This window comes from Ipomoea triloba, chromosome 14 (assembly GCF_003576645.1).
Source record: "Ipomoea triloba cultivar NCNSP0323 chromosome 14, ASM357664v1".
NCBI classification, from domain to species: Eukaryota; Viridiplantae; Streptophyta; class Magnoliopsida; order Solanales; family Convolvulaceae; genus Ipomoea; species Ipomoea triloba.
Window position 1 is genome coordinate 20,492,875 of NC_044929.1, and position 24,692 is coordinate 20,517,566.

Below are 24,692 nucleotides of genomic sequence, written 5' to 3' on the forward strand. Positions count from 1 at the left end.
AGATACCCTTTGTTATTAGTAGATTGGATTGGATGTTAATAAATGAATAATACTTGAAATCCACTGCAATAAAAGCCTAAAAGGTGCAGTGTTTCATATCTTTTTGTTGTATGTGTTCTGATGGATGAACCTTGCTTCTATCTATTACTATAGGTCAAGGAGTCCCAATAAGAGAACTTTGAATGAAAGGAGGGGAAAGATAATTCGAACTGGAAGTCCAAGTCCTTTGAGAAAACAAAGAGATCATAAATTGCATCATGATGCATATGAGAGAACCCCAGATGAGAGGGATGTGAATTCTTTAAGGTAGTTACTAAATGCTTGCCTCTCATTTTTAGATGTTCCTTTGTGATTTTTTTTCAAGACTTCATCAATCAAAGTCAAAATGTTTTTTTTATCTGAAATTCAGTAGTGTTCTTTGTGCTTTTCTGAGATGTGCTGGTTCTGGATTTTAGGGGACCTGTTGAGACTAGGAGCCACTCTAATGGGTCTGGGTCAAGGAAGCCAAAAGAAGCCATGAGAGGGTCTGTTGCAATTGCTATTCTCTTACAATTAGGGGTGTCAATGAGCGCTGGCCCGCCCACAACGGGTTGTATTTTTTGCGGGCTGGCCTGTGGGCTAGAATTTTTCAACCCTAGCAAGCGGGCTCAAAGACTCGATGGGCCAACTTCAAAAATAAAAAAATTATTAGTTTTAATTGTTTTTTTAGTTTTCTAACCCGCGTAGCCCGCCAACCCGCACGGGCCAAGCCTGCGAGGCCTGCATTTTCACGGGCCAAATATTTTAGGCTCTAACCTGCTCCACCGCCTGGCGGTTTAGGGTTGGTACGTGGGTTTCAACCCACTTTGACACCCCTACTTACAACATTTCTTTTCACTTCCAAACTCATGATAGAAGTTTCATGTATACCTATATTATTTAATGTCTTTTTAATGTGTTTATTTTTTGTCTACAGTGAAAAAACATCTGGAAGAATGGATCACATCAAAGATTTTGATGATCGACAGAGGTCACCTGTGACTCATAGAGGCTCACATGTAGCTAAGAAGGATAGGGAATCATTGGATCTGGAGAGCCCCAAAGCTGATGAGAGGAACCTCAGTCGTTTAAATGCCATCCAGGGAGAGGATCAGCCTGTTGATGCAAAACATTTACATGAGACATCTAGGAAAGTGGAGGATGTTGAACAAATCATTTATAAGAATTCAGGTTCTGAGGAATGTGATAAGCGAAGATCTAGAGTTAAGGAAAAGAGGAAGCACAAGAGATCTGTCAGACACGAGTCAACTTCTGACGATGATTCTAGTTATGATTCAGGTGTGGATGAGAGGAAGGAGGCTAAGAGGAGGAAGAAAGAAGAGAAGAAATTGAGGAAGGAGGAGAAGCGTCGACGTCGGGATGAGAGACGTCGTAAGAAGGAAGAGAGGCGTGCTGGGAAACAAAAATTGAAGTCAGATAATGCTATATCTTCGCCTTCTGATGCTGAGAAGACTAATGATGGTAATGTTTCGGATGAGGAGCTTGCCAGAAAAGAGTTTCATGGACGTGAGATTGAAGGGACGGATTCAGCGAAGAAGCTTGAAATTGAGTTGCGAGAGAAGGCTCTTGAGTCTCTTAGAGCAAAAAAGGGCATTGGCCACTAATTTGCATGCTGCTCTTGGACAATGGGCTGTTATTGAATCATTATAATCATTTCACTGTTTGTTTTATTTACCAAGACTTTTGCATGGGTGTATTCTGTATGGATGCTTAATCCAGTCTATCTTTACTTCTGACAGCTAAAATGCCTAAATGAAGATTTCCTGAGCTACTGTCTTGAGTGCAACTTTTTGCTGACCTACCTTCTAAATTTGCTGGTAATGATAGTCTCTGCTTTGTTGGGAATGTGCTTGTGGTTGGTGTTCGAACAATGATGTAAATATTTGGCATATTACCTTGATATGGGTTGACTTTGTGGTTTATATAAGGCTTTGACTGATTGAGTTAATTGTCCTTTTGCTGATTAATATTATGAAGGTCATGGAAATTTATTAATCTTATTACTTCAATTACTAAGTTGTTTTTGTGGTTAATTTGATAGATGAGAAAATTTTCACCTATGTGACCTGGTTGAGCAGATCTATGCAGCTTCATACATTGAAATCTAATACAGGTGATGTACATTGATAATTTTAATTGTCTTTCAGATTATGCTTTACCAATTTAAAATTTTGATCTTACTAAGTACTGCTTAACCCTTGCATGGCTGGCAGCTTGAAAGTTGTCCCTGGAATTGTTCATTTTATTCTTGATGCCTTGTGTTCCTGTCTTCCCCCCGTTAATGTTGATGGCAACAGTTGTATGAGTATGACAGTATGGTGCATAATTAATTGTATGAAATGAAATTTTGTAAATACCACTGCTGCTATCTTTTGATTGCTGTCTATATTGACGTTATATTTTTCTTTATTCATGGCAATTCTTTTGTTTATATTGTTCAAGATGGAGTTGCATCTTTGGTTGTTTGACTAGGTTCTCTCATTTACATGTTAGTGACAGATGCTTTGATTTTGTTGTAATGCCTTGTTTTAACTTCATCAAAATTAAATTTGTGCCTAGATAATGCCACAAGTCAGATTTCCTTTTAAAATGGGATGTTCTTTATTTGCCTCTTAAGAAATGTAGTTTACTAGTTGCATAAACATGGAATTATTTCTTTTCAAGACTAGAGATTTTTGAATTTTGAATTATCATAAATGGATTTCTTGAGGTTCCTTAGAATCTATGAATGTGGAAACATGTAGTGTTGGAGATTGAAGAGTATAGATAGAAGAAGTTAGCATAGAATGGTGTTTTAACTTTTAAAACCCCATCCTGGGGGTTCTTATTGCTGTATGGTGCTGCTATTTTTCACTTGATAAAAACAGTCCTTAATCTTGTACAACTGTCTGTTTCCTTGGCCATTTAGAATTTTGATGCATCCTTCTGGACAAATCAATATTGCTTGTTTCCTTTGGTCTGTGTGTTCTGATTCTTTTCTGCTATGAGTTTTACTGGACATTGTTCCACTTTTGCTTGGTATTGTATCAGATGGTTTCCATTTATTTTTCGTAGTTCACTTGCAAAGTTTTAATGGAAAGTGCCTTCAATGTATTTGTCCTTTCATCAGCATAAACTAGTAACTAAAAGTTTTAATGGAAAGTGCCTTCCATGTATTTGTCCTTTCATCAGCATAAACTAGTAACTATAATGTGGTGTTTGGTTGGAAGGAATTACAATTCCATTCACTTAAATTCTCATATAATTTCGAAGGTAGTCAAATTCTTTTGATTGGTTGGAAGAAATTATAATTTTGCAGAAATAAAATTCCTTCCATTAATCCCATGTCCCCTTGGTATTTCAATTCAATGGATTTCAAGAATAAAAAAAGGACAAAATTACTATATCTTTTTTTAACCTAAACACAAAATAGTGTCTTCTTCTATTCAATCAAATATGTTTTTTAGAACTCCATTATCTATTTTATTCATTTTGTTATGCAATTCTACAGTTTATTTGTATTGTGTTACATAAATTTTTAAAAGTAAAATTTGAATTTGGTCATTTAGGATTAATAATAATAATAGTAATAATAATAACGGATTTTATATTGCTTATTCTCTTTTAATTATGATGTATACCAAACATTATAATTAAAATTTTCATTAATAATCAAACATTGAAATTTGAATTATCACTTTATTCTCACATATTCCATGGATTTATAATTCTTTTAACACTTAATTCCCCTTCTCTAACCGAGCTTCCAGTAAATGTGAACATTAACTAATTCAATGAGGTACAGGGCATGTATATTTAAGTTGATTCTCCGATTTTCGTAAAATGAATTACCCCATGATTAACAATAAAATTCTTGGAAGTTGATTCTCCGATTTTTATTATATTGCTAGACTAGAGTGTGGGATATCATTTTGTGGGATATCATTTTAACGAAGTAAATTAGTGTAGGTAGCTTATAGTTGATCAGTTCAAATTGAAAATGCTAATAAACAATTTTACAAAAATTTTGTGGTTACCAATTACTAAATTAACTAATGACTTGATTTTTTGGGATAGTTTTTATCCAATTCATAATATCAAGGTTGAATGATATAAAAATCTAAAACGAGTAATGGAGAGTAGAATTGTAGATATATCAGAAATTGAGAATAATATATATTTTTCCTCCATAGTCTTATACCATACATACCCAGGTTACGAATGTCTGGCTTGCAATTTGTGTGTTGGGGATAAAGTATGCTGACATGGCTCTCTCTTATTGGCGGGAAAGCTTGCTTACTACCCATTTCATTTCATCTGCACCATCACCGTTGTCCCATGCTAAGCTATTTGCTTGTCTTTCACCAAAGCTAATCAAGAGGTCAATGGAGAAGTGGGAATAGGCACCGAACTCTGCTGCGCTGGCATTCATTCATGGCTCCAACTCTCACTTCTAATCCATTCCTCCCCAAACCTATACCCACACCCCATTCCAGACTTGTAAGTTTGCGGATTCCTAAGCTCACCGTTTTCGCAAAGAAGTCTGGTCCATTCCCGTCCTTCCGTCTTAGCAGCGCCGGTGACTCTTCCGGCCAGGACGATCAGGAAAGCTCCGCCAATTCGAGCCCCTTCCGTTTCGATTTTGGGAAGATTCCTGATGTTAAGTCTCTGGTCCCTCTCTCGCCGACCAATCCTGCTTCCGGCTTGTCTTTCGGCCGCCAGCGCCGGAAGGACGCCGGAACGGTGTTCGTCGCCGGTGCTACTGGCCTAGCCGGAGTCCGCATTGCTCAGACGCTTCTCCGGGAGGGGTTTAGTGTTAGAGCTGGTGTCCCTGATCTCGCTGCTGCTCAAGAGCTCGCTGTTTTAGCTGCTCAATATAAGGTTAGGTTTTTCTCACTTAATAATTACAAATTTCAATTCAATTAGGTATTTGTTTGTTTGAGTAGATTAGAATTTAGATATGTGGGAGAAAGTTTATATAATTCAGTCAAATAACGAGATTGTTTGATGAATTTAATTTATCAATAACAGATTATCTCTAATGAGGAGGCGAAACGCTTCAACGCTGTTCAATCTACCTTCCAAGATGCAGAATCAATTGCGAAAGCGATTGGGAATGCAAGCAAAGTTGTTGTTACCATTGGTCCTTTTGAGAATGGACCAACGAAAGAGGTCACGGCATCTGATGCCTTGCAGGTTATTCAGGCTGCTGAGTTAGCTGGTGTTGGCCATGTGGCCATTGTGTATGATGGATCAGCGTCATCATCTACATACAACGTCCTTGATGGCATTACGTCGTTCTTCAACACTCTGTTTTCGCGGTCTCAGCCATTGACACTCCAAGAATTTTTGCAGAAGATAATAGAGACGAATATCAGTTATACGCTCATAAAGACCAGCTTAACCGAGGACTTTGCCCCCGAGAGCTCGTACAATGTTGTGGTGTCTGCTGAAGGAACTACTGGTGCGAACGATTACAAAGTAATGTAATGTATGCGGTTTCTTTTTCTTATTCTGGATTTAACTAGAAGTTTGAACACGACCTTTGCCTTCGACCCTTTTCACTTCATGTATCGACTTCATTGCTCCTCATGCTCTAACATATTGCCCTTGTGGAAAATTAAGGTTGCCAAGTCACAGATTGCTAAGCTGGTAGCAGATGTTTTCACCAACACTGCAGTGGCTGAAAATAAGGTACTTGTTCTTCTTGTTGATTGGTTCTTGATGGAGAGATAACCGTAGATTCTATTGGTAACTCATGTTAACATAGCGTGTTAGAGCTTTAGGTAAACTAAGTTTCTTCTGAAACTGGTGAGAACTGAGAAGGCAACTTTATCAAATGAATTTCAAAAAATCATTTGCTTAATTTCTCATTGATCTTATTCTGAAAAAAAAAAAAACCTCTGAATTATCAGTTTTGTGTTTGGAGCAAGAGTTGGTGATAAAAAAGTGATCAACCAATATAATTTCCTCGATTTTCAATGTATTGAAGGTTAAGGAAACTGGCGCCGGCTAGTGTTTTCTCCTTAGTTATCTCATAGACAAAATACCGAAATTCTAATTCTTTTCCCCACATTCAGGTTGTGGAAGTGAGTACTGATCCCGTAGCTACAAAGAGGACTGGAGATGAACTTTTTAGGTATTGTCATCTCCACTATGATTCATACACTGAGGATTACCAGAGTTTCCTTAACATAAATTATTTGACAATCCACTTTATACAGGTTACACTGGGATTTTCACTCACTGTACATTCCATATGGAAGTGAATGTTTGATTGAATTTCCTACTGTATATGGGCACTGTCTATGTATTTTCTGATGCATACGTACTGTAATGTTCTTGTTGTTCATTGTCTAATTAATTAATGAGAATCTGAATAAGAGATGGTGATGCTTACAGTGCCATACCGGAGGATGGTCGAAGAAAAGCTTATGCAGAATCTGTTGCAAAAGCTAAGGCAGAGCAAGAAGCCACAGAAGCAAGTGAGAAAGCTCAGCAAGCAGCTAAAGAAGCTAAGAGGCTAGAAGAGGAAGTGAAGAAGCGTGAGCAGCAAGAAACCAAGGCCGTTAATCTTGCCAAAGAAGCTGTAGAGAAGGCTGCGGCTGCTGGAATATCAGTGGATGGCCTTTTGGATAAAGCAAAGGGGTTCAGTTCTGGACTGTCTTGGCAAAAGTTTAGCTCACAGCTTAACTCCGCCGTTCAAGAGCGTACTGAGGAGGTGGAGGAACCAAAAGCAAAGGGATTGAACTCCGGACTGTCTTGGGAAACTTTCAGCTCGCAGCTTAAATCCGTTGTTCAAAAGCCTAGTGAGGAAGAGGAGGAGGAGGAACCCAAAGTGCGGCTTGCTACTGTTAGGGGACAGGCCAAGGCGAGGAATTTGCCTGCACAGAAAGCAGTAGTCAAGTCTGCAGCACCGAAACCAAAACCGAAGCCAAAACCAGCAGAGGCCCCTAAGCCCAAAGCCAAACAAACTGATTCAAAGGCAGAAGTGAGGAAGGTTTTTGGTGGGCTGTTCCAACAAGAGACCATCTACATTGATGATGACTGAAAGGAGATATAGTAAGAGTATGTATCTAATTTTTCTGATTTTATTTGATTCAACGCTTTTTACTTTTAGAGTACTATCTTAAGTATTGATGCCAAGGGTGGTTGGTTTAGAGAGACTGAGCAAGAAATATGTACAGTCCTGCACACAATAATTATCCTTGTCAATTGAGAGGTTTGGCTTGTAATTGTAATTGTAATTCCAATTATTGCTTGTACTTTAGCTTATTAGCCATAACAGCTCTGATCTCCTCTGGGGCATGGAAATTGATTGCAGAAACATCAAAAAATTAAAGATAAAGATGTGATTGAATCCCATATATCTTACATGAAAATGTGAATGAAGGGATATCTAAGCTGGTTTAACTCCATGTGGTCATTTGTCAGATAAAGTCACAAGGTGAGTTTCACGCAGAGCACACCTTCGGGTATCAGGGTTAATTTTCCAGTTCCAGTAAATCAAAGGGATATTTGATTTTAATTTTAATTTTGAACTGTTAAAAGAGAGATAAATGCTTTAATCAGTTTTTATTCTGATTCATCCTTCAAAAGTCGCCAACTAGACAGATTCTATATCACAACCCTCTCATGTATTACCTAAAATTATCATGCAACATTGCTTTGTGTAATGTGTATATGTACCCAATTTTCGATAATTATGTTGCATTTTATCTAATTCAAAATCTTGTTAACTTATTTCATAAAATGGACGAGTTTAGTTCTTGTTAAAAGTTTGATTTTTGTCAACACTTTTGACCAAGCTCATTGTACAAAATCTTCCTAATTCAAGTTAACTCTTTGTGGTTTATGGATAATTATACAAGAGCAAGATTTACTAGGCACACTTTTGGGTAGCCTAAGTACATAACTACATAATAATTGCAGTATTAAGTAGCAATCCAGTAATGAATTCACACTTCCAACAGACAAATTAAATTGTGCTCTATATGTATCATCTCAAGAAAAAAAAAAGTATACATTAAAATATGCATGTATGTATACATATTTTTGTTGAGGTGATGAGGAAAACTCACGACTCACATAAAAGAAATAATACAAATTCATGATTTTTAATAACAGAATCATGCTTCACCCAATCAATTATTCCTTTCGGGGCATGTACATATACAAATTAATAAGCTTGAAAATGATCATCAATATATATTCTTAAGCCCCAATCCATTGAAAATGGTCATCAACATTTCCTAGGATTGCATGCATCTAATTAAGTTGCCATTATGTCCGAAATTTTCTTCTCAATTTGATCATCAATTCTCCTACCTATTTCCTTAAATGCATTCAAATCCCATTATATTTATGCCCATAATGTAACATATTCCACACAAAAAAATGGGCAAAGGGGTATGGAACAGTGTATCCATTGTCTTCATGATCTCCCTAGCCTTTGTATACTTCTGCTCCAAATCACTAACACCTTATTACTGGATCTTAGAAAGCATCCATGGAAGCAACAACCTGGAAATTCAAGTCCAAGCTGTTTGCAATGTCAGCAATGGAGGAAATCAACCAATCTTGAAGAAAACAAAGTGCAACTGGTTCAAGGGGACATGGGTGTGGGATGATTCTTATCCAATGTATGACTCCATGTCTTGTCCCTTTATCCGAAAAGAGTTTCACTGCATCAAATATGGCCGCACTAATCTGGAGTATCTCAAATATAGATGGCAGCCTCACGGGTGTGAATTGCCCAGGTGAGCGTTTTAGTTGAAATGGAACATATATTCTAATGTACAATGAACGAGCTGGTAGGTATCAGGGCCAGATTTTGGGCTGTGCAAGTTAGGCTACAGCATAGGGTCCCAAATTTTAGAAGGCTCAATATTTAATTTTTAGCCAGTTAGTTAAGACATTAAAAATTAAAAAATTTGCAATCAATACTAAAAAATTCTAAATGGTAGGGCCTCATTTGTTTACAAGAACGGTGCCACAAAAATCTAAAAATCGGCACTAGTGGGTATGTTTAATGTTTATATACATTTGGACTGACCAAGTTTGTTATGAATTTTGTGAAGGTTTGATGGGGAGGATTTCTTGAGGAGGATGAAGGGGAAGAAGATAATGTATGTGGGGGATTCTTTGAGTCTTAATAATTTTGAATCACTTCTTTGCTTGTTACATGGCACAGTTCCAGGAGTGAAATACAAAGAAGAGTTTACTCCTCTCAACGTTACAGTCACATTTCAGGTCTGTTTTATACTTTTATACATATAAGCTCACACTATTGTATAGATAGTGAGGCAATCCTAACAAGTTAGTCCGACAATTGATTTAGAGTATTTTCAATAGCTTTTGATTTTTTAAGGTTTTTGAAGTGTCAATTAGGAAAGGGATGGAGGCAAAAAAAAAAAAAAAAAAGGGCTCACAAGAAAAAAGGAAAAAAAAAAAGGCTCATAATATTTTTTTTTTAAAAATGAAAAAGAGTATAAAATGCGCCCAATAGGCACATGCGCGCTTCTTGTGTTCCCTGCGCAGAAACTCATATTAGTTTTCTCTTTTTTCCTCACCTGATAGGCCCCACAAAATACCAAAAATTGCAAGAGAAAAAATCATCTAAATATCACTCTTCACATTCGTTAAAAACCAAACTTCTAGTTTTTTACTGTTTCAAAAATCATGAAAAAACTCCTATTGGGATGCTCTTAGGGCATCTATATTAGTGTTGTATTTTTCAGGGTTTTTTACGTGCCAACAAGGAGAGAGGAAATAAAGTGGAAAAGGAAAAAGGAAAAAAAATTATGACAGGAAGGCTGAAAAGAAAAAAAAAAATTGTACCAAATGTGGGCGTGCGTGCACTACATGTGCCAGCCTGATTGTGTCCAATGCGCACAATTTTATTTTATTTATTTATTTTTTTGTTTTTTGAAGGATAAACTGCGTTAATAAACATTAAGAACGATTACAACAAGAAGGAATGAAAAGTCATTCCATACAATCTGACATAGAATCCAATGTGCACAATTTTTGTTCTTTGTTGTCATTTATCTGTTGAGTGAGACTCATTAAAAACCAAAACTTGCAGGAGGTAAAAACTAAGAAAAAATTATGCACCACACCAACAAAAAACCACTTGATCTGACAAAATTCAACAAAAATAGGTTTTAAGTCACAAGGTTTTAAATTCTACTCTTTGTTAGAGTTGTCTATTGGTCTGAGTCGAACCGTTATTGACAACTTAGACTGGTTTACCTTTATACACAAAATAGGTTTATCCTTAGCCAAATTAGTTGAATAGTTAGTCTATAACTACATTGATTTATCTTCTTGTAGTTCTTTTGTCTGTTAGGGTCACCAGGCATGCTTCATATCCAGCCAAGCAGTTTATTTGGTAACCATAAAGTTAATTTTGTAGTCGGCTATTAGGAATTTAGATTGATTTAACAGTTTATTTGGTAACCATAAAGTTAATTTTGTAATCGGTTATGAGCAATTTAGATTGATTTATTTGCTAACTAGGATCACAAGACGAATTTCATCTAAAACACACCTTTAGATAATTGGATTTTTCCGTAAATCAAAATATGACATAAATTGATGATAAAAACATCATGTGAATATACTGAGGTATGAATCTGCAGGATTATGATGTTGAAGTGATCTTGTTTCACTCTGAGTTCCTCGTTGACATCGAGAAGGAAGGAATAGGTCGAGTGGTGAAGATGAACTCTGTGAAGAACGGAGAGATATGGAAACACATCAACGTCCTGATATTCAACAGTTGGTTATGGTGGTTGAGGATGCCGCCAAAACAGCCGTAAACACTATCAGCATTTCATCATCATCATCTCTATCTTTCGACATGATTGAGGTTTGAGACTGTGAATGGTGAATATAATGTTTTTTGTAGGTGGGATTTTATCGAACAGGTGGACGGCAAGGTAGTGAAAGACATGAACCGTGTAGAAGCTTTTCAAATGGCTCTTCAAACATGGGCAAAATGGGTAGACACAGAAGTGGATTTGACCAAAACCAAAGTTTTTTTTCAAGGAGAAACTGCTGCCCATTATCGGTAACCCTTCCATTTTTCTTTCTTGAACATTCACCATTCACAAACTATTTAAGAGAAGATTATGTGCATTTATGTAAATGATTGTGTGCATTTAGGTAGATTATTGTGTGCATTTGTGTACTACTTCACAGTTCTCTAGCTCTCTATGATGATCAAGAGCTGAGAATTAAATGTAGTAACATTTTCGTAATTATAATGTTATATTTGGAAATACACACTATTATATATCTTGAATGTATTGTCGGTAAATATTAAGCGTTTCCAAATGTATTGTTGTAATTACAAAAATGCAGTTGCAAACAGTCCTAATTACAAAAATGTCAATGCATTTTTTTTTCAAATTTCAATTTTTGATATCTTAGATTGAGAGATGAGATTATTTTGCATATTCGTTCTCATGGGACCATTAGTTTCTCATCTAATCTGATTCTATATAACAATAGAATTTTGAAGGGATAGGACTAATGTTTTTGGTGTGTTGATACAGTGGAGATTTGTGGGGGAAGACAGCAAAGACGAATTGCGTGAATGAGTTCATGCCTATAAATGAAACAGTGATTTCTACGGCGGCGTCACCGGTTACCAACATAACCAAGAAAATTTTGAGTGAAATACGGAAACCGGTGTTTTTTGTGGATTTGGCAACGCTCTCAAGATTCAGAGTAGATGCACATATAATGAAGTATAATGGATTTCATGGCACAGACTGCACACATTGGTGTATTGCTGGAGTCCCAGATACTTGGAACTTACTGCTTTATGCAGCCCTTCTTCAAGATACTTGATTGTATAATCTTACATCTAATGTCCATATTTCATTTCAACTTGATTTGTGATGTTCATATCTTCATTTAAATTTTTTTTTTTAAAGAATTGTTCTTGTTGGGTTGAACCGATCTGACTCATTCCATTTGAGAAAAGCATTTAACCGTATATCATTTGGGAGTGTTTAATAAATAGTTGTTAGGTAATTGAATTAGTAAGTTTAATTAGTTTATAACATTAGTTGACTGATTACATGCAAAATGACTTTCTCAAAAAGTTGATCGAAAAAGCTGCTTTAAACAATTTTTTGAATTTTAGAATTTTGGAGCAATAAATTGTTACAAAAAGCTAATTAATTAAACACTCATATTGATTATTTAACTAAGTCAAACAACTAATAGTGATCAAATAAGTTTATATTAGTTGATATTCTCTACTTTGACCCTACATCAATGCCAATCATTATACTCTTAACTATGTTACACCACTTACCTAAAGTTCATTTTTAATACATTGAACATTTAATTTTTGAAGGTTCATTTGTAAGTATACTAATTAAAAATGAGCCTTCAATACATTAAAAGTGAAGATTCGGTATATTAAAAATAAACATTAAACATTTATTAGTGTTCCACAATATAATTTGGCCATCAATGCAGTTGCTATTCATAGTTTTAGTGGGTATGCCTAATAAATTCATGTATAAAGACAGAACACAATAAGTTTACATCTGATTGCTAAGAATTCCACTTGTGAGGCAGTACAATTATGTTAGAAAATAACACTAAAGGCACTGCCATCATCAAACACAGCATGTTGTGTAACCATTCAACAAAATATGAGAATTTTCAACTTTCAAGCTATGAGGAGTAATGCAGTTGGACCGTGATAATAAGAATGAAATTATGCAGATTGAACCTCGAGCTTGGGGGTGTTCTCTTCGACTTTTTTTGAGTTTGGTAGGTATCTCCAGCAGCGTTTGTTGACCCCACTAATTTTCTTGGGTGCGTCGGCAATTGGAGTACCTGCATGTTATATATATATTTGAAACATGTAAGAAATTGAATTTCAGATTAACCAAGTGCTAGCTGAACAAAGAACCAAAAAAACGATACAAGAAAGTATCAAATCCAAAAGTAATGACAACATTACAACAATGACTAGCAGTGTCAGGAGAAAGAATTCTCAAACCCTTCAGTTCAGCTTGTCTGAGGCACTATGTCATGTGCTGTACATACAACACACAACCTAGTGGTTCCCACTGTTTGGGTACGAACTGCTAGCTCTGGTTCCTAAACAAATGGCAACTGGAACCAACCCTTCATAAGAAGGAACAGGTTCTGATTTAAACCTGATTGTTTTTACTATATAAAGGCAGTAATGGCACTAGGGAAGAACCCCTATAACATTTTCCTTCTTCTTTGTTCTCTCTTGTGCCAAATCCCCCATCCACACCAAAAAAAAAAAGCCACTCATACTTCTGGTCATGTAATCTCTCAGCAAAGCTCCACCCTCCCTGTAATTGGGAGTCGGAGAGCACAGTGGTTGATGGCGGCAACCGTCAGCAGTGGCACTAATGGTGAAGCTCCATCAATAGAAACCATGCAAGGCAGTTGTTTGTCGATGAGGTTAGACAAAATGATAAGTACAAGTAATAAGGAAAAGCTATGGTTTCAAAACCTGACAATTTTCTCTTAGGCATGTGTAGGTTTGTATCAAAAGCCAATAAAGCCATGGCTTCAACCTTTCATCAATTCGAGCCATGCAAGGCAGTTGGTTTGTGGATGAGGATAGATAAAATGATAGGTAAAGAAATGAGGAGAAACCATAAGCCATAGTTTTGAGATCTGATTTGTATGTGTATACAATTGAAGCACGTGCTCATCTTAACTAAAAGCCTAAGCTTATAGTTGGATTGCACATATATGTTTATATATTATATGCTCAACATATACTGGAACTGGATACTAATTCAGTTCAGGTTTTCACAGCAATGGTTCAGCCTGAACCATAGTCACCCTAACACAACCAAGAAAAATAACCCAATTATTCTTGCATTCCAAATAATATGAAATAATAGGATACAGAGCTCCAAGTTTCCTAAAAGTATCAAATGTCTGGAAATATTTAAAAAAAATAAAAATAAAAATAAAAAATTGTACATTTCAGCCATTCATTCTTTTAAAACCCCGACAAACACACTACCAACATCACTCAAACTTCACTTTAGTGTTATGCACAATCTTTTTTCATTAGTAGTCATCCCATGTACACTCTAACAAAACTCATTACGGAGTATATATACATACATATATATAGCAGAGCTATCAACTGCAACAGAAGCAGCTTTGAACATTGCTACAGAATGGACACGACATGCATAGTACATAAAGAATAACACATTTAACATGTTGTCAACCACATGCAACATGGAGTATATAGCACTATACATACACATTTAACTTTCAGAAGTTTTTGTTTCCTAATAGGATGTATATTTTAGAGCCTAGAAATTCCAAAGAAAAGACATCTCATTTTATTGCACTCCTCAAGTATATGAATGGATAATACTCCATAGAAGATAAAGTTAAACTACCTGCTCTCTAAAACTATCAGTCTGCCACACATATACAATCGAATCACACAATTAAAAAATAATAATAATAATCAAACCTCGACATTATTGTAAGCTTAAATGCCAAATTAATTAAATCCTGCTGCTTTTAATCACTTCTTTTGGTGATCAACAGCCCAAAATTAACCTATACTCCTTACTAAACATCAAATCAGAAATGCAATAAATGAATAACTACACATTATTCAAATGAACAATTCCATGCATTCCTCAATTAATAAGAAAGAGCAAACTTATTAATAAAAATGCAAAGATAATATACGAGAGAAAGAAGAAACCGACCGTCTTTATGAGCGATGCCCCAAGCCTTTCCGTGCGTCCCACTCTGCAACAAGCCCATAAACCCTTTAAACCTCAGGAAAACTCCTAAATCCAAATCCGTAAAAGAGTATCGAGTACCTTGTAGAGATTGATTTTGGTAATTTGGTAGGAAACGTCAGTCCAGTGAGTTTTAGCCATGTGATAGCCAATGCCCCAGTTGGGGAGAAACTGCGCCACCTCGAAGAAGTTCTTCTTCTTCTTCCGCTTCGGCTTCTTAACGCCGGCCGCCGGCGCAGTCGGAGGAGTGGCTGAAGTGCTGAGATTTCTGAGGAAGTTGAAGGAGAGTCTGAATAAACTGGCGGCTCGATCCGCCGATGGCCTTGCTAGAGCAGTCGCCATTGTTTTCGAATGAGCCAACTGCAGAATCTGCTTTCTGTATTTTTACAAACTGGACTCTGCTGCCCTTCGGAATCCAGAGAGCTCATTTTTGGGCCCCAAACGCCTAATCTAGGCCTTCATTTTTATTTTTATGGAAGACCTAAGGCCCATTTTGAATTTTTCTTTTGTAAAATTTACAATTTATTACTCCGTATTTGATTTGCACTCTTTACGTCACATTTGATCTGTCTGATTCGGTTGATTAGGTTTGATTAAAATTATTCTTTGTTTAAATTTTTATATATTTTATTTTATTATTATTGTATAAAATTTATATATTTAGAAACTATATTTAAAATACTATAAAACACAACAAATTTAAATTTTAAAATATTAAAGAAAATAAATAAATAATAAATAGTTTGTTTGACCAATGAATAGTAAATATGACAAAGTAAAATGAGACAGAGGGAATATAATTTTTTTTTAAACCCAAAGGATGGGAAACTCAAAATCACTACAAGCAACAAGACGGTTGGAAACTTATTGACGAGAGAAATTCGAATCACTAATTGAAGATATGCAATGGTAAGTCCCGCTTTGGCTAACCACTTCAAATAAAAAAGGTCAATATGTCATTTTTACTGTCAAAACCACTATTTGAGGTTATACATTAGATAAATCACACATTAGCTAACTAATTTAAACCAAGAAACCTAATAGGACACTCCAATTAGTTTGACTAATTTGTAATCTTGTGATTACCAAACTAACAATATGACTAACTTGGTTAAGGTTGCCCCATACTTAACATGCTAGTTAGAGATTGAGATTAAGTAACCACAATCTTATTCTATTAACCCACGCTATATAAACATACCCAAGTTTAAATCCCAAACTTTAGGGTTCCTATTGCTCCTTCAAACTTAGGGAAAATGGTTAAATAAGCCTTCGAACTTTACCTAAAAGTGCAATTAGGCCCCCAAACATTCAAAAGGTCTAATTACACACACAAACTTGTCATTTTTGGGCATTTAAACCCATATTACCGGTTGTTCCAGGTGAACAACCGGTCATATTTTTCCGAGTGAACAACCGGCGGCCAGAATGTTCATCCCCAACAACGGAGAAGATGAAAGTGTTCGTCTGGTTCGTCTTCTCCGGAACACTGGTTAACCAGTGAACCACACTGGTTTGTCTTCTCCGGAGAAGACTGTTAGTCTTCTCCATTGGAGAAACCGGAGAAGACAGACCGTACGTCTTCTCCATGACGAACCAGTGTTCGTCAACGTGATGGCCATACTCAAAACCCACCATGACTCGTCTGAAAAAATTAGCCCACCGGAAGCAACCAAACATCAACTGGGGAGCATAAATGAGGTCGGCAGACAGAAGCCACCAGAAAACAAGAAAAATTCGTTCTACCGGATTTGAAGATATGTTCTGATGAAAAACGTGGACTTCCGGCAGCAAACCAATCTCCAAAATACAACTTTAAATGTATACATTTTGCTAATCAAAGTATAAATGTCCTTGATAAAGTATAAAGTATACATTTTCCATAATAAGTGTGAATCAAAGTTATATCATTAATTTATGTCCCACTTTTTCTATGCTAATAAACGTATACATTTTGCTTTAAATGTTGTACACTTCAATGTTATTAGACAAAATTGTCCCTACTACATTCTTGTTATACACAACTACCCTTACACCGTTATAACACCGTTACTTTTTAACTCCATCATTATTACCATACACTTATATCTATCATATCTTTTTCCTATTCTTTAATTATCATTTTATTAAAATCATTATATAATTAATTTAATTTTTGATAATATTTTAATTAAATTTCTATTAATGGTAAATCATATATGTGTGTATAAAATACATATATTATTTGTGTATATATAATTTTAATTATAAATTTTAATTATTTATATTTATTAATGTTTTAATATTGTGCATGAATTTTTGCGCATCGCGCGTACAAAATACTAGTAGGGATAATAAGAGAGGAAGTCACCGGAAAAATCCTTACCGGAGAAGATGATGAAATCCCCTTGCCGGAAAAATTTTGTTGGTCTCCTGTTTGACCCAACAAACCAGTGCCTTCTTCTTGAATGGTTGAACAATCCAAAGTCAGCAAGTGGGCCACCATTAGAAATCGGAGAAGACTAACAAGACTATTAGTCTTCTCCATCGGAGAAAACGAACCAGTGTGGCTCGTCTTGTCCGATGGAGAAGATTGGGAAGACGAATTGGAGAAGACGAACCACACTGGTTCGCCTTCTCCAACGGAGAAGACGGTTGGGGATGAACATTCCGGCCGTCGGTAGCCGGAATGTTCGTCGGAAAAATATGACCGGTTGTTCACCTGGAACAACCGGTCATATGGGTTTACATGCCCTAAAATAATTAGTTTGTGTGTAATTGAACCTTTTGAATGTTTGAGGGGCTAATTGTACTTTTAGGTAAAGTTTGAGGGCTTATTTGACCCTTTTCCCCTCAAACATATTTTAGATCAATTGATCTGTTACCTGTGTATCAAGTTATCAAACATGGAAAGGTCTCAAACAATTAGTTTGGCAATTAGGACATTAGTAGTTATCATATTGTTGTCATCTCTCTCTCTTGCATATTGACATATTGTTCAATGGTGTATTCTTTCTGTAAGTATCCCCACTGTTTTAGCAATTGATCAAATATTGAGAGTAACCAAGAGAAAGTAAAAAAGATTGCAATCCCATTGAAATATGGTTGACATTGTCAATACAACATCATCAATATCCTACAGACAGGTATATAAAAATTCTCCCAACATATGGGATCAATCAATCCTCATACTCTTCCTCTTCACCCTCATACTCACAATCCTCATCAGCTGTTGCATCCTGGTACTGCTGGTACTCCGCAACCAAATCGTTCATGTTGCTCTCCGCCTCCGTGAACTCCATCTCATCCATCCCCTCCCCGGTGTACCAGTGCAAGAAAGCCTTTCTCCTGAACATGGCAGTAAACTGCTCGCTCACCCGACGGAACATTTCTTGGATCGAGGTTGAGTTCCCGATGAATGTGGATGCCATCTTGAGCCCAGTTGGCGGGATGTCACACACAGTTGATTTCATATTGTTGGGAATCCACTCCACAAAATAGGACGAGTTCTTGTTCTGCACGTTGATCATCTGTTCATCAACCTCCTTCGTGCTCATCTTCCCACGGAAAATAGCTGAAGCTGTCAAGTAGCGCCCGTGTCGAGGATCAGCTGCGCACATCATGTTCTTCGCATCCCACATTTGCTGTGTCAGCTCGGGGACAGTCAGTGCGCGGTACTGCTGAGATCCTCGCGAGGTCAGAGGAGCAAAACCGACCATGAAGAAGTGAAGACGGGGGAATGGAATGAGGTTCACAGCAAGTTTCCTTAGATCAGAGTTAAGCTGGCCAGGAAACCTCAGGCAGCAGGTAACACCAGACATGGTTGCAGATATCAAGTGGTTCAAATCACCAACTGCAACAAACCATGATGTTGAGATTAACAAGAACAAGATCAATAATAATGGCAGAAAGTAATTATAAGTAAAGGATAAGCATCAAACATGTTTGGATACTATCCTCTATGCAGTTTTTCATTAAGATTTAAGATTAACACAACTTTTGAGCTAATTGTTTGTGAAGTAATTATAAGTAAAGGATAAGCATTGAGCAGGATATTATCCTCTATGCAGATTTTCATTAAGATTAACACAACTTTTGAGCTAATTGTATGTGAACTATCATTAAACACAATTGAATTATAAACATTATAAACATCCTGCAAAAGTAGGTTGGCTTACAGCTTGGAGTGGTGAGTTTCAGTGTTCGGAAACAGATATCATACAAGGCCTCATTATCGAGAACCATGCACTCATCTGCATTCTCCACGAGCTGATGAACGGATAATGTGGCATTGTAAGGCTCAACGACGGTATCTGAGACTTTTGGGGATGGGAAAACAGAGAAAGTCAGCATCATCCTATCAGGATATTCCTCTCTGATCTTTGAAATCAGAAGGGTCCCCATTCCGGATCCAGTTCCCCCACCCAACGAATGGCAGACCTGAAACCCTGTATATCACAACGGAACACGTTAGCACCCTGCAGCTACCAGTATTTACACTCATGAATATCAAATCACAAAATAAATTCTAACAAACATTTCATCAAACACCTTGCAGGCAATCGCAATTTTCCGCTTCCTTGCGAACAACATCCAGGACGGAATCAATCAGCTCAGCTCCCTCCGTGTAATGCCCCTTAGCCCAGTTGTTACCGGCGCCGGACTGTCCGAACACGAAGTTATCGGGCCGGAAAATCTGGCCGTAGGGCCCAGACCTGATGCTGTCCATGGTACCCGGTTCCAGATCCATGAGAACAGCCCGAGGCACATATCGCCCACAGCTAGCCTCGTTGTAGTACACATTGACGCGCTCCAGCTGCAGATCCGAATCCCCTTCGTAGTGCCCGGTGGCGTCGATGCCGTGCTCCGCGCACACCACCTCCCAGAACTTGGACCCGATCTGGTTGCCGCATTGGCCACCTTGAATGTGAAGAATCTCACGCATTTTCAGAGGGAGAAAAAGAGAACGAGAGATTCTTTGAGAGAGATGGAGGGGCGAAAATGGAGAGGTGTCGAGGAAAGAGGAAATGGGGAGATGAAATGAAATTGGGCGAAGGCGTTTTATAGGAATTTATTGAGCGGTGTGTAAAGCCGCCGTTAAAAATTAGGAGATTTGAATTTTGAATTTGAGGGGCTGGATAGGGGAGAAGACAGACGGCGGATATGGGCTGCGGCTTCGAGGGTGTAACGGATACAATCTCACGGACCAATTGCAATTGGGGAATCCAAACAAATTTTTTATTTTAAAAATAGGACAATTTTATAATGTTATTGCTCTATTCAATTGACATATAGGTCATTCAATTACACACTAAATTGTAATTAAGTCATTAAATTTATAAAAAAAAAAATTTACAGTTGGTCTTTAAATAATGCAAATTCATGTAATTTAATTTTAAATAACTTGTTTACCTGTTAATATGTTGACGTTTCGATTATCGTATTTAAAAATATTTTTTTTATTTTAATAATTTTAAATAAAATAATTATTTTAAAATTCAAATTTAATAATAAAAAAAACAGTTGGAGACGAAGGCCAGCCATGGAAACGGAGCCCTTCGTTTCCATAACCGACTAGAGACAAATGGTCTCCTGCCAGCCATGAAAACGAAGGCTTTGGAAGGTGTTTATTTATTTAAAATAATTATTTTATTTGAAATTATTAATATAATTATTTTTAAATACAGTAACCGAAACGTCAGAATATTAACATGTAAATAAGTCATTTTAGGTTAAATTACATGAATTTGCATTGTTTAGGGACTTAATTGTAATTTTTTTTTTTAATTCAGTAGTCTAATTACAATTTGGTATGAATGACCTATTTGAACTTTATTCCTTTTATTTTTATATAATAGCTTGTAAATTACCAGCTTGAAAGAAAATATAGCATTTTAATATCAGAATCATATTTTACAGATTTAGATACTTTTTTCAGGACGACTTTATTTGATACATCGACAAAATAACCAAAAAAAGCTTATAATACAATGTCAATGGCACTAATTCACTAAATCATGCATTAATGGATGACCAATAAATCCCATAATCCACAAAATGCAACTATTTTAATGAACACTTTATGGATTGTGAAAATTATGAACACTTTAAGGATCGTGAAAATTGCCAAGGACCTTGTAGTTTAGTGGCATCAAACTCTTCCCTTTATACGGGAGGTGGTGGGTTCGAGTCTCAGTGCAATTTATAGTAACCACTCAATGAGAAATAAAATTAACAATAAATGAATTTTACCAACTTAAATTTAACTAAATTATTATTTTTTAATTGTGATAATTCAATTAGGCAAATTCAAATAATAACCAACGGCTTAAATTTAATTATCGTGTTTTTTTTTTAATTACAATAAAAAAATTCAATAAGTCGTGTTGGGAGGAAGTGAGGAGCTCAAGCACACACAAATACAAGTTTAAGGAAGGAGAAACTTTGAAGAACATTATAACAAATGTTGAATCGATGATTATACTAAATTGAATAAATAACTAAAATCGTCTATCAACTATGTTAAAATTTACAAATTAATCAACGGTTATTAATTTTATATCCAATTAAATCCTCAAATATTTAATTCTTATTTAATTTGATCCTCTATCAATTAGTCCCGTTAAATGCAAGGACATTTTTGACAAATCAAATGAACGGAGGACCAAATTGAATAAAATTTAATAATTGGGGGACACTTTTGTTATTTACTCAAATAGTATTTTATTTACTTTTATTATTTTTTGAAAACTATAATTTTTTTTTTTGGATAGTCAAACAAGCCTAACATGTAAAATATTTTGGTGGAAAATAAAATACAAACTTCCACATCTGTCCTTCGTCAAGTGTTAACATCTACTATTCATAATATTTCCACCAATATTTTATATTTTAGACTTGTTTGACTAGAAAAAAAATATCATTTACAAAAAAAATTAAAAAAAAAAAAAACAGAGAAGTAAGTAAAATACCATTTGAATAAATAACCAAAATGGTTCCTCAACTATTTAATTTTTACTCAAGTTGGTCATCTGTTCAATTGATTTGTCAAGAATGCCCTTGCATTTAACGTAGCAAATTGACGAATGATCAAATTAAATAAAAATTAAATAGTTGAGGACTTAATTAAATAAATTTGATAATTGATAACTAATTTGTGAATTACGACATAGTCGATGAATGATTTTGATTATTTAATCTACTAAATAGGATATGGAAATGTATGTACATAAAATTTATTTATTTAGATTAGTGATTGAAAGGATGAATGGAATAACGTTTGTCACACTGTCAATAACAGGTCGGGGGAGAAGTTCAAACCTAAACACGGGTATTAGAGCATCCTTATCAATGAGAGTTTTTTCTCGGTTTTTTAAGAGTTTTTGTATCAAATTTAAAAATAAAAAAAAATAAATAAATGAAGTTGTCAGGCGCGCCCAGCGTGCAGTGCACGAGCCCGCTGGGCGGCTGCTGTGCGCTTTAAAAAAAGTTAGCTTTTACTGTAGCTTTGATCTTCACTTGCAGGAGGAGCCCTCCCTCTCTGCCTACATGGCTAACTTTTCTGACATTAATCCCACAAAAACCACTGATAAGGGTGGCCTTAGGCTCCTTTGTGTGCAGCAGTTGAGTTCGTTCATTCACTTCACATTTCTCTTCTTCTCCCAATTGGTTCTTCGTAAAAAACATATCAATATCATTCAGTTGTTAAACCATGGACCATGGTTTATATTGCATTGTGAACCATAATACAAAAATTATATATTTTTAGTTAACGCATTATGTACATATAGTTAACAGTTTCTGTACATATAATAAACAAATAACTTAATTGAAAATACAAAATGTGTAACTAAATTATTTTTAGAATAGGATCAACAATGCAAAGTAAAACTTCGTCCATTGTATAATATATTTGCCAATATCATTAGTCCAAATGATGGGCCATATATATTATGAAGAGTATGCATGTTTTATAAAGACAATTCTATACCTAACTGAATTAGTCGGGCCAATTGATATTTGAAAATTTTTAAAAACTAATTCGAATTTAGCTGTGGGAACTTATAAATTGCAATTCAATAATGAATAAGCATATAATATAATTAATCCTTGTGATGAAGAGAAGAAATGAATTCTACTAGCTCATTCAAGGCCTCGTAAGAACACCCATCTTTCTCAACACAACTCTCCACCTTCTGCTTCAAATCAACCACTCTTTTCCTCATATCTTTGCCTTCTTCACCTATCATCATCATCCTCACACTCCTCTCAACCACATCCCTATCTATCACCTCCATTTCCAACCCTACCTTCCACACATCACTAAGGTACCTGGCCGTCACGAGTTGATCCGAGAACACTGGCCGACAGATCATAGGAACGCCGGCACAGATACTCTCTAAAGTCGAGTTCCATCCGCAGTGAGTCATGAAGGTCCCCACAGCAGGGTGTACCAGCACGTCCCGCTGTGGGGCCCACTTCACGACCCGACCTCTATCCGGGCCAACCACTTCTTGGAAACCCTCGGGCAGGAATTCCGTCCACCTTACGCCGTGGACGGATCCCGGCCGCACCACCCACAAGAACGGCCGGCCGCTGTTGATGAGTCCCCAGGCGGTTTCGACGGCGGCGCGTTTCTCCACGACGGCAACGCTGCCGAAACTCACGTAGAGGACCGAGAGAGGAGCTTGGGTGTCCAGCCATGGCAGGCAGGTGGGGTCCTCTTCTTGCAGGTTGGTTGGGGAGTTTGATGATGATGAGGCCAACTTGTGAAAGGGTCCTATGGGGAAGAAGGGAACTTTGTAGTGGGTTTGAAGCTTTGACAGTGATGAATGCTCCAGATAGTCTGTGCTGTTGCAAATGCATGCCACTGCAGATCTTATGTCATTTGTTGTTCTGTAAAAATTTCGTATTGGCTCTGCAATGTCATTATCTAGAGTTGGGTGAAATGGGCCGTCCTTGTACCTCAGGGGATGAAGGTCTGGTAGTGGCTCCTCAAGCATCGAGTCTACAATAATGTCATGGAAATTACAAAAAATTGTTGAAATTTGGTAAAGCAAAATTACTAACTGTGTAAGCATAAAGGTTTGGCTTTTGTGGCCAATAAAAAAACTAAATTGCTGTTCTCAAAAAAAAAAAAAACTAAATTGTTCTGTTACAATGTAGTATTTGTTCATAGTTACTTTATCAAAGTACTGAAGACACCGGGTGTTACTAGACCACAAAGTCTTTCGCATTGCTCTGTTTATTCAAGGGAAAATGTACTATTTGTTACCTTGAAAGGGAAATATAGCATCAAAACGTGGAATAATAGACACTAGAGCCTGAAAGTACGCTGCACTAAAAGTGGCCAGAACTATGCCCGGAATCTTGAGATGAGTAGCCACAGCATCAACAAAGAACATGATGTTGTCATGAACAATACACGCAATTTCTTCCCCACAAGCCGTCTGCTTTTCCACATATTCCACCAAAGGCGCCCCGCACCTTTCATTCATAATATAGATAGCGCCCAGAATCTTGTCGAACGACATGTCGTAGCCCGCACCCAAACCGTCCGACAAGCCGAGGAACATGAACTCGGGATGGGTCGAAGGATTAGGCGCGTTGTATTCGGTGTGGGCGATGGTTATGGAACACCCCCGCGCGTGAAGGATGCTGCCCAGTTGCAGCATCGGCGTTATGTGGCCCTGAACGGGAAACGGCACCAGAATTATCCGGCGGCGCCGCCCGCCGGCTACTCCTTGGATTTCCATTGATGTGTTTGGTATGTATGTGGAGTTTTTAGGTCGGGTATGGTGGTTTATAAAGTGATTCTGGCCTCTGGGTACCCATTGTAAAGTCCATCATCAATAAGTTACAAAATATGGATGGGGGAGGAGGGGGGGGGGGGGGGGGGGGAAA

The 24,692-nt window shown here is 36.8% G+C and overlaps 6 protein-coding genes across 8 annotated transcripts; 3 read left to right on the plus strand and 3 right to left on the minus strand.

Moving 5' to 3' along the window:
- The first annotated feature begins 109 nt into the window (after positions 1 to 109).
- Positions 110 to 2,393, plus strand: LOC116004339 (vicilin-like seed storage protein At2g18540). Of its 3 annotated transcripts, XR_004094782.1 has the most exons (5): positions 110 to 306; positions 456 to 524; positions 956 to 1,856; positions 2,081 to 2,152; positions 2,253 to 2,393. XR_004094782.1 is itself a non-coding variant. In XM_031244334.1 (3 exons), exons 1-3 carry the CDS (start codon positions 125 to 127, stop codon positions 1,641 to 1,643), a joined length of 939 nt encoding a protein of 312 aa, XP_031100194.1. In that variant the 5' UTR covers positions 110 to 124; the 3' UTR covers positions 1,644 to 1,982. The 3 variants fall into 3 exon arrangements, 1 of the variants encoding a protein (XP_031100194.1); XR_004094783.1 differs by lacking the exon at positions 456 to 524; XM_031244334.1 differs by lacking the exons at positions 2,081 to 2,152; positions 2,253 to 2,393 and having other exon boundaries at positions 956 to 1,982.
- Positions 2,394 to 4,262: 1,869 nt separating this feature from the next.
- On the plus strand, positions 4,263 to 7,303 carry LOC116004338 (protein PLASTID TRANSCRIPTIONALLY ACTIVE 16, chloroplastic). The gene is made up of 5 exons (XM_031244333.1): positions 4,263 to 4,899; positions 5,050 to 5,499; positions 5,644 to 5,712; positions 6,099 to 6,157; positions 6,421 to 7,303. The coding sequence occupies exons 1-5, from the start codon at positions 4,453 to 4,455 to the stop codon at positions 7,067 to 7,069; spliced, it is 1,674 nt and encodes a 557-aa protein (XP_031100193.1). The 5' UTR covers positions 4,263 to 4,452; the 3' UTR covers positions 7,070 to 7,303.
- A 1,112-nt stretch (positions 7,304 to 8,415) lies between these two features.
- Positions 8,416 to 11,885, plus strand: LOC116004085 (protein trichome birefringence-like 41). Its single transcript, XM_031244018.1, has 5 exons — positions 8,416 to 8,777; positions 9,099 to 9,270; positions 10,662 to 10,837; positions 10,931 to 11,092; positions 11,580 to 11,885. Exons 1-5 carry the CDS (start codon positions 8,416 to 8,418, stop codon positions 11,875 to 11,877), a joined length of 1,170 nt encoding a protein of 389 aa, XP_031099878.1. The 3' UTR covers positions 11,878 to 11,885.
- Positions 11,886 to 12,454: 569 nt separating this feature from the next.
- LOC116004148 lies at positions 12,455 to 15,191 on the minus strand. The gene is made up of 3 exons (XM_031244077.1): positions 14,892 to 15,191; positions 14,775 to 14,817; positions 12,455 to 12,882 (listed from the first exon to the last, which is right to left on the minus strand). Exons 1-3 carry the CDS (start codon positions 15,150 to 15,152, stop codon positions 12,761 to 12,763), a joined length of 426 nt encoding a protein of 141 aa, XP_031099937.1. The 5' UTR covers positions 15,153 to 15,191; the 3' UTR covers positions 12,455 to 12,760.
- Positions 15,192 to 17,858: 2,667 nt separating this feature from the next.
- LOC116004661 (tubulin beta-2 chain-like) lies at positions 17,859 to 19,887 on the minus strand. Its single transcript, XM_031244795.1, has 3 exons — positions 19,341 to 19,887; positions 18,968 to 19,237; positions 17,859 to 18,642 (listed from the first exon to the last, which is right to left on the minus strand). Exons 1-3 carry the CDS (start codon positions 19,732 to 19,734, stop codon positions 17,969 to 17,971), a joined length of 1,338 nt encoding a protein of 445 aa, XP_031100655.1. The 5' UTR covers positions 19,735 to 19,887; the 3' UTR covers positions 17,859 to 17,968.
- A 3,004-nt stretch (positions 19,888 to 22,891) lies between these two features.
- On the minus strand, positions 22,892 to 24,544 carry LOC116004087 (UDP-glycosyltransferase 76E1-like). Its single transcript, XM_031244019.1, has 2 exons — positions 24,064 to 24,544; positions 22,892 to 23,796 (listed from the first exon to the last, which is right to left on the minus strand). Exons 1-2 carry the CDS (start codon positions 24,542 to 24,544, stop codon positions 22,892 to 22,894), a joined length of 1,386 nt encoding a protein of 461 aa, XP_031099879.1.
- Positions 24,545 to 24,692: the final 148 nt, after the last annotated feature.

What these genes read in the sequence shown, in the direction of transcription:
- LOC116004339 (XM_031244334.1), top strand. Translation starts at nt 125, where the DNA reads ATGAACCTTGCTTCTATCTATTACTATAGGTCAAGGAGTCCCAATAAG. An exon ending in AGGGATGTGAATTCTTTAAG is followed by an intron (nt 307 to 455) that starts GTAGTTACTAAA and finishes TCTGGATTTTAG; the next exon opens with GGGACCTGTTGAGACTAGGA. An exon ending in CCAAAAGAAGCCATGAGAGG is followed by an intron (nt 525 to 955) that starts GTCTGTTGCAAT and finishes TTTTGTCTACAG; the next exon opens with TGAAAAAACATCTGGAAGAA.
- LOC116004338 (XM_031244333.1), top strand. Translation starts at nt 4,453, where the DNA reads ATGGCTCCAACTCTCACTTCTAATCCATTCCTCCCCAAACCTATACCC. An exon ending in TTTTAGCTGCTCAATATAAG is followed by an intron (nt 4,900 to 5,049) that starts GTTAGGTTTTTC and finishes TATCAATAACAG; the next exon opens with ATTATCTCTAATGAGGAGGC. An exon ending in ACTGGAGATGAACTTTTTAG is followed by an intron (nt 6,158 to 6,420) that starts GTATTGTCATCT and finishes TGATGCTTACAG; the next exon opens with TGCCATACCGGAGGATGGTC.
- LOC116004085 (XM_031244018.1), top strand. Translation starts at nt 8,416, where the DNA reads ATGGGCAAAGGGGTATGGAACAGTGTATCCATTGTCTTCATGATCTCC. An exon ending in ACGTTACAGTCACATTTCAG is followed by an intron (nt 9,271 to 10,661) that starts GTCTGTTTTATA and finishes ATGAATCTGCAG; the next exon opens with GATTATGATGTTGAAGTGAT. An exon ending in AGGATGCCGCCAAAACAGCC is followed by an intron (nt 10,838 to 10,930) that starts GTAAACACTATC and finishes TGTTTTTTGTAG; the next exon opens with GTGGGATTTTATCGAACAGG.
- LOC116004148 (XM_031244077.1), bottom strand. Translation starts at nt 15,152, where the DNA reads ATGGCGACTGCTCTAGCAAGGCCATCGGCGGATCGAGCCGCCAGTTTA. An exon ending in CCAAAATCAATCTCTACAAG is followed by an intron (nt 14,818 to 14,891) that starts GTACTCGATACT and finishes GGCTTGTTGCAG; the next exon opens with AGTGGGACGCACGGAAAGGC. An exon ending in GGGCATCGCTCATAAAGACG is followed by an intron (nt 12,883 to 14,774) that starts GTCGGTTTCTTC and finishes TATAACATGCAG; the next exon opens with GTACTCCAATTGCCGACGCA.
- LOC116004661 (XM_031244795.1), bottom strand. Translation starts at nt 19,734, where the DNA reads ATGCGTGAGATTCTTCACATTCAAGGTGGCCAATGCGGCAACCAGATC. An exon ending in AAATTGCGATTGCCTGCAAG is followed by an intron (nt 19,238 to 19,340) that starts GTGTTTGATGAA and finishes TGTGATATACAG; the next exon opens with GGTTTCAGGTCTGCCATTCG. An exon ending in GAAACTCACCACTCCAAGCT is followed by an intron (nt 18,643 to 18,967) that starts GTAAGCCAACCT and finishes GGTTTGTTGCAG; the next exon opens with TTGGTGATTTGAACCACTTG.
- LOC116004087 (XM_031244019.1), bottom strand. Translation starts at nt 24,544, where the DNA reads ATGGAAATCCAAGGAGTAGCCGGCGGGCGGCGCCGCCGGATAATTCTG. An exon ending in TGCTATATTTCCCTTTCAAG is followed by an intron (nt 23,797 to 24,063) that starts GTAACAAATAGT and finishes ACATTATTGTAG; the next exon opens with ACTCGATGCTTGAGGAGCCA.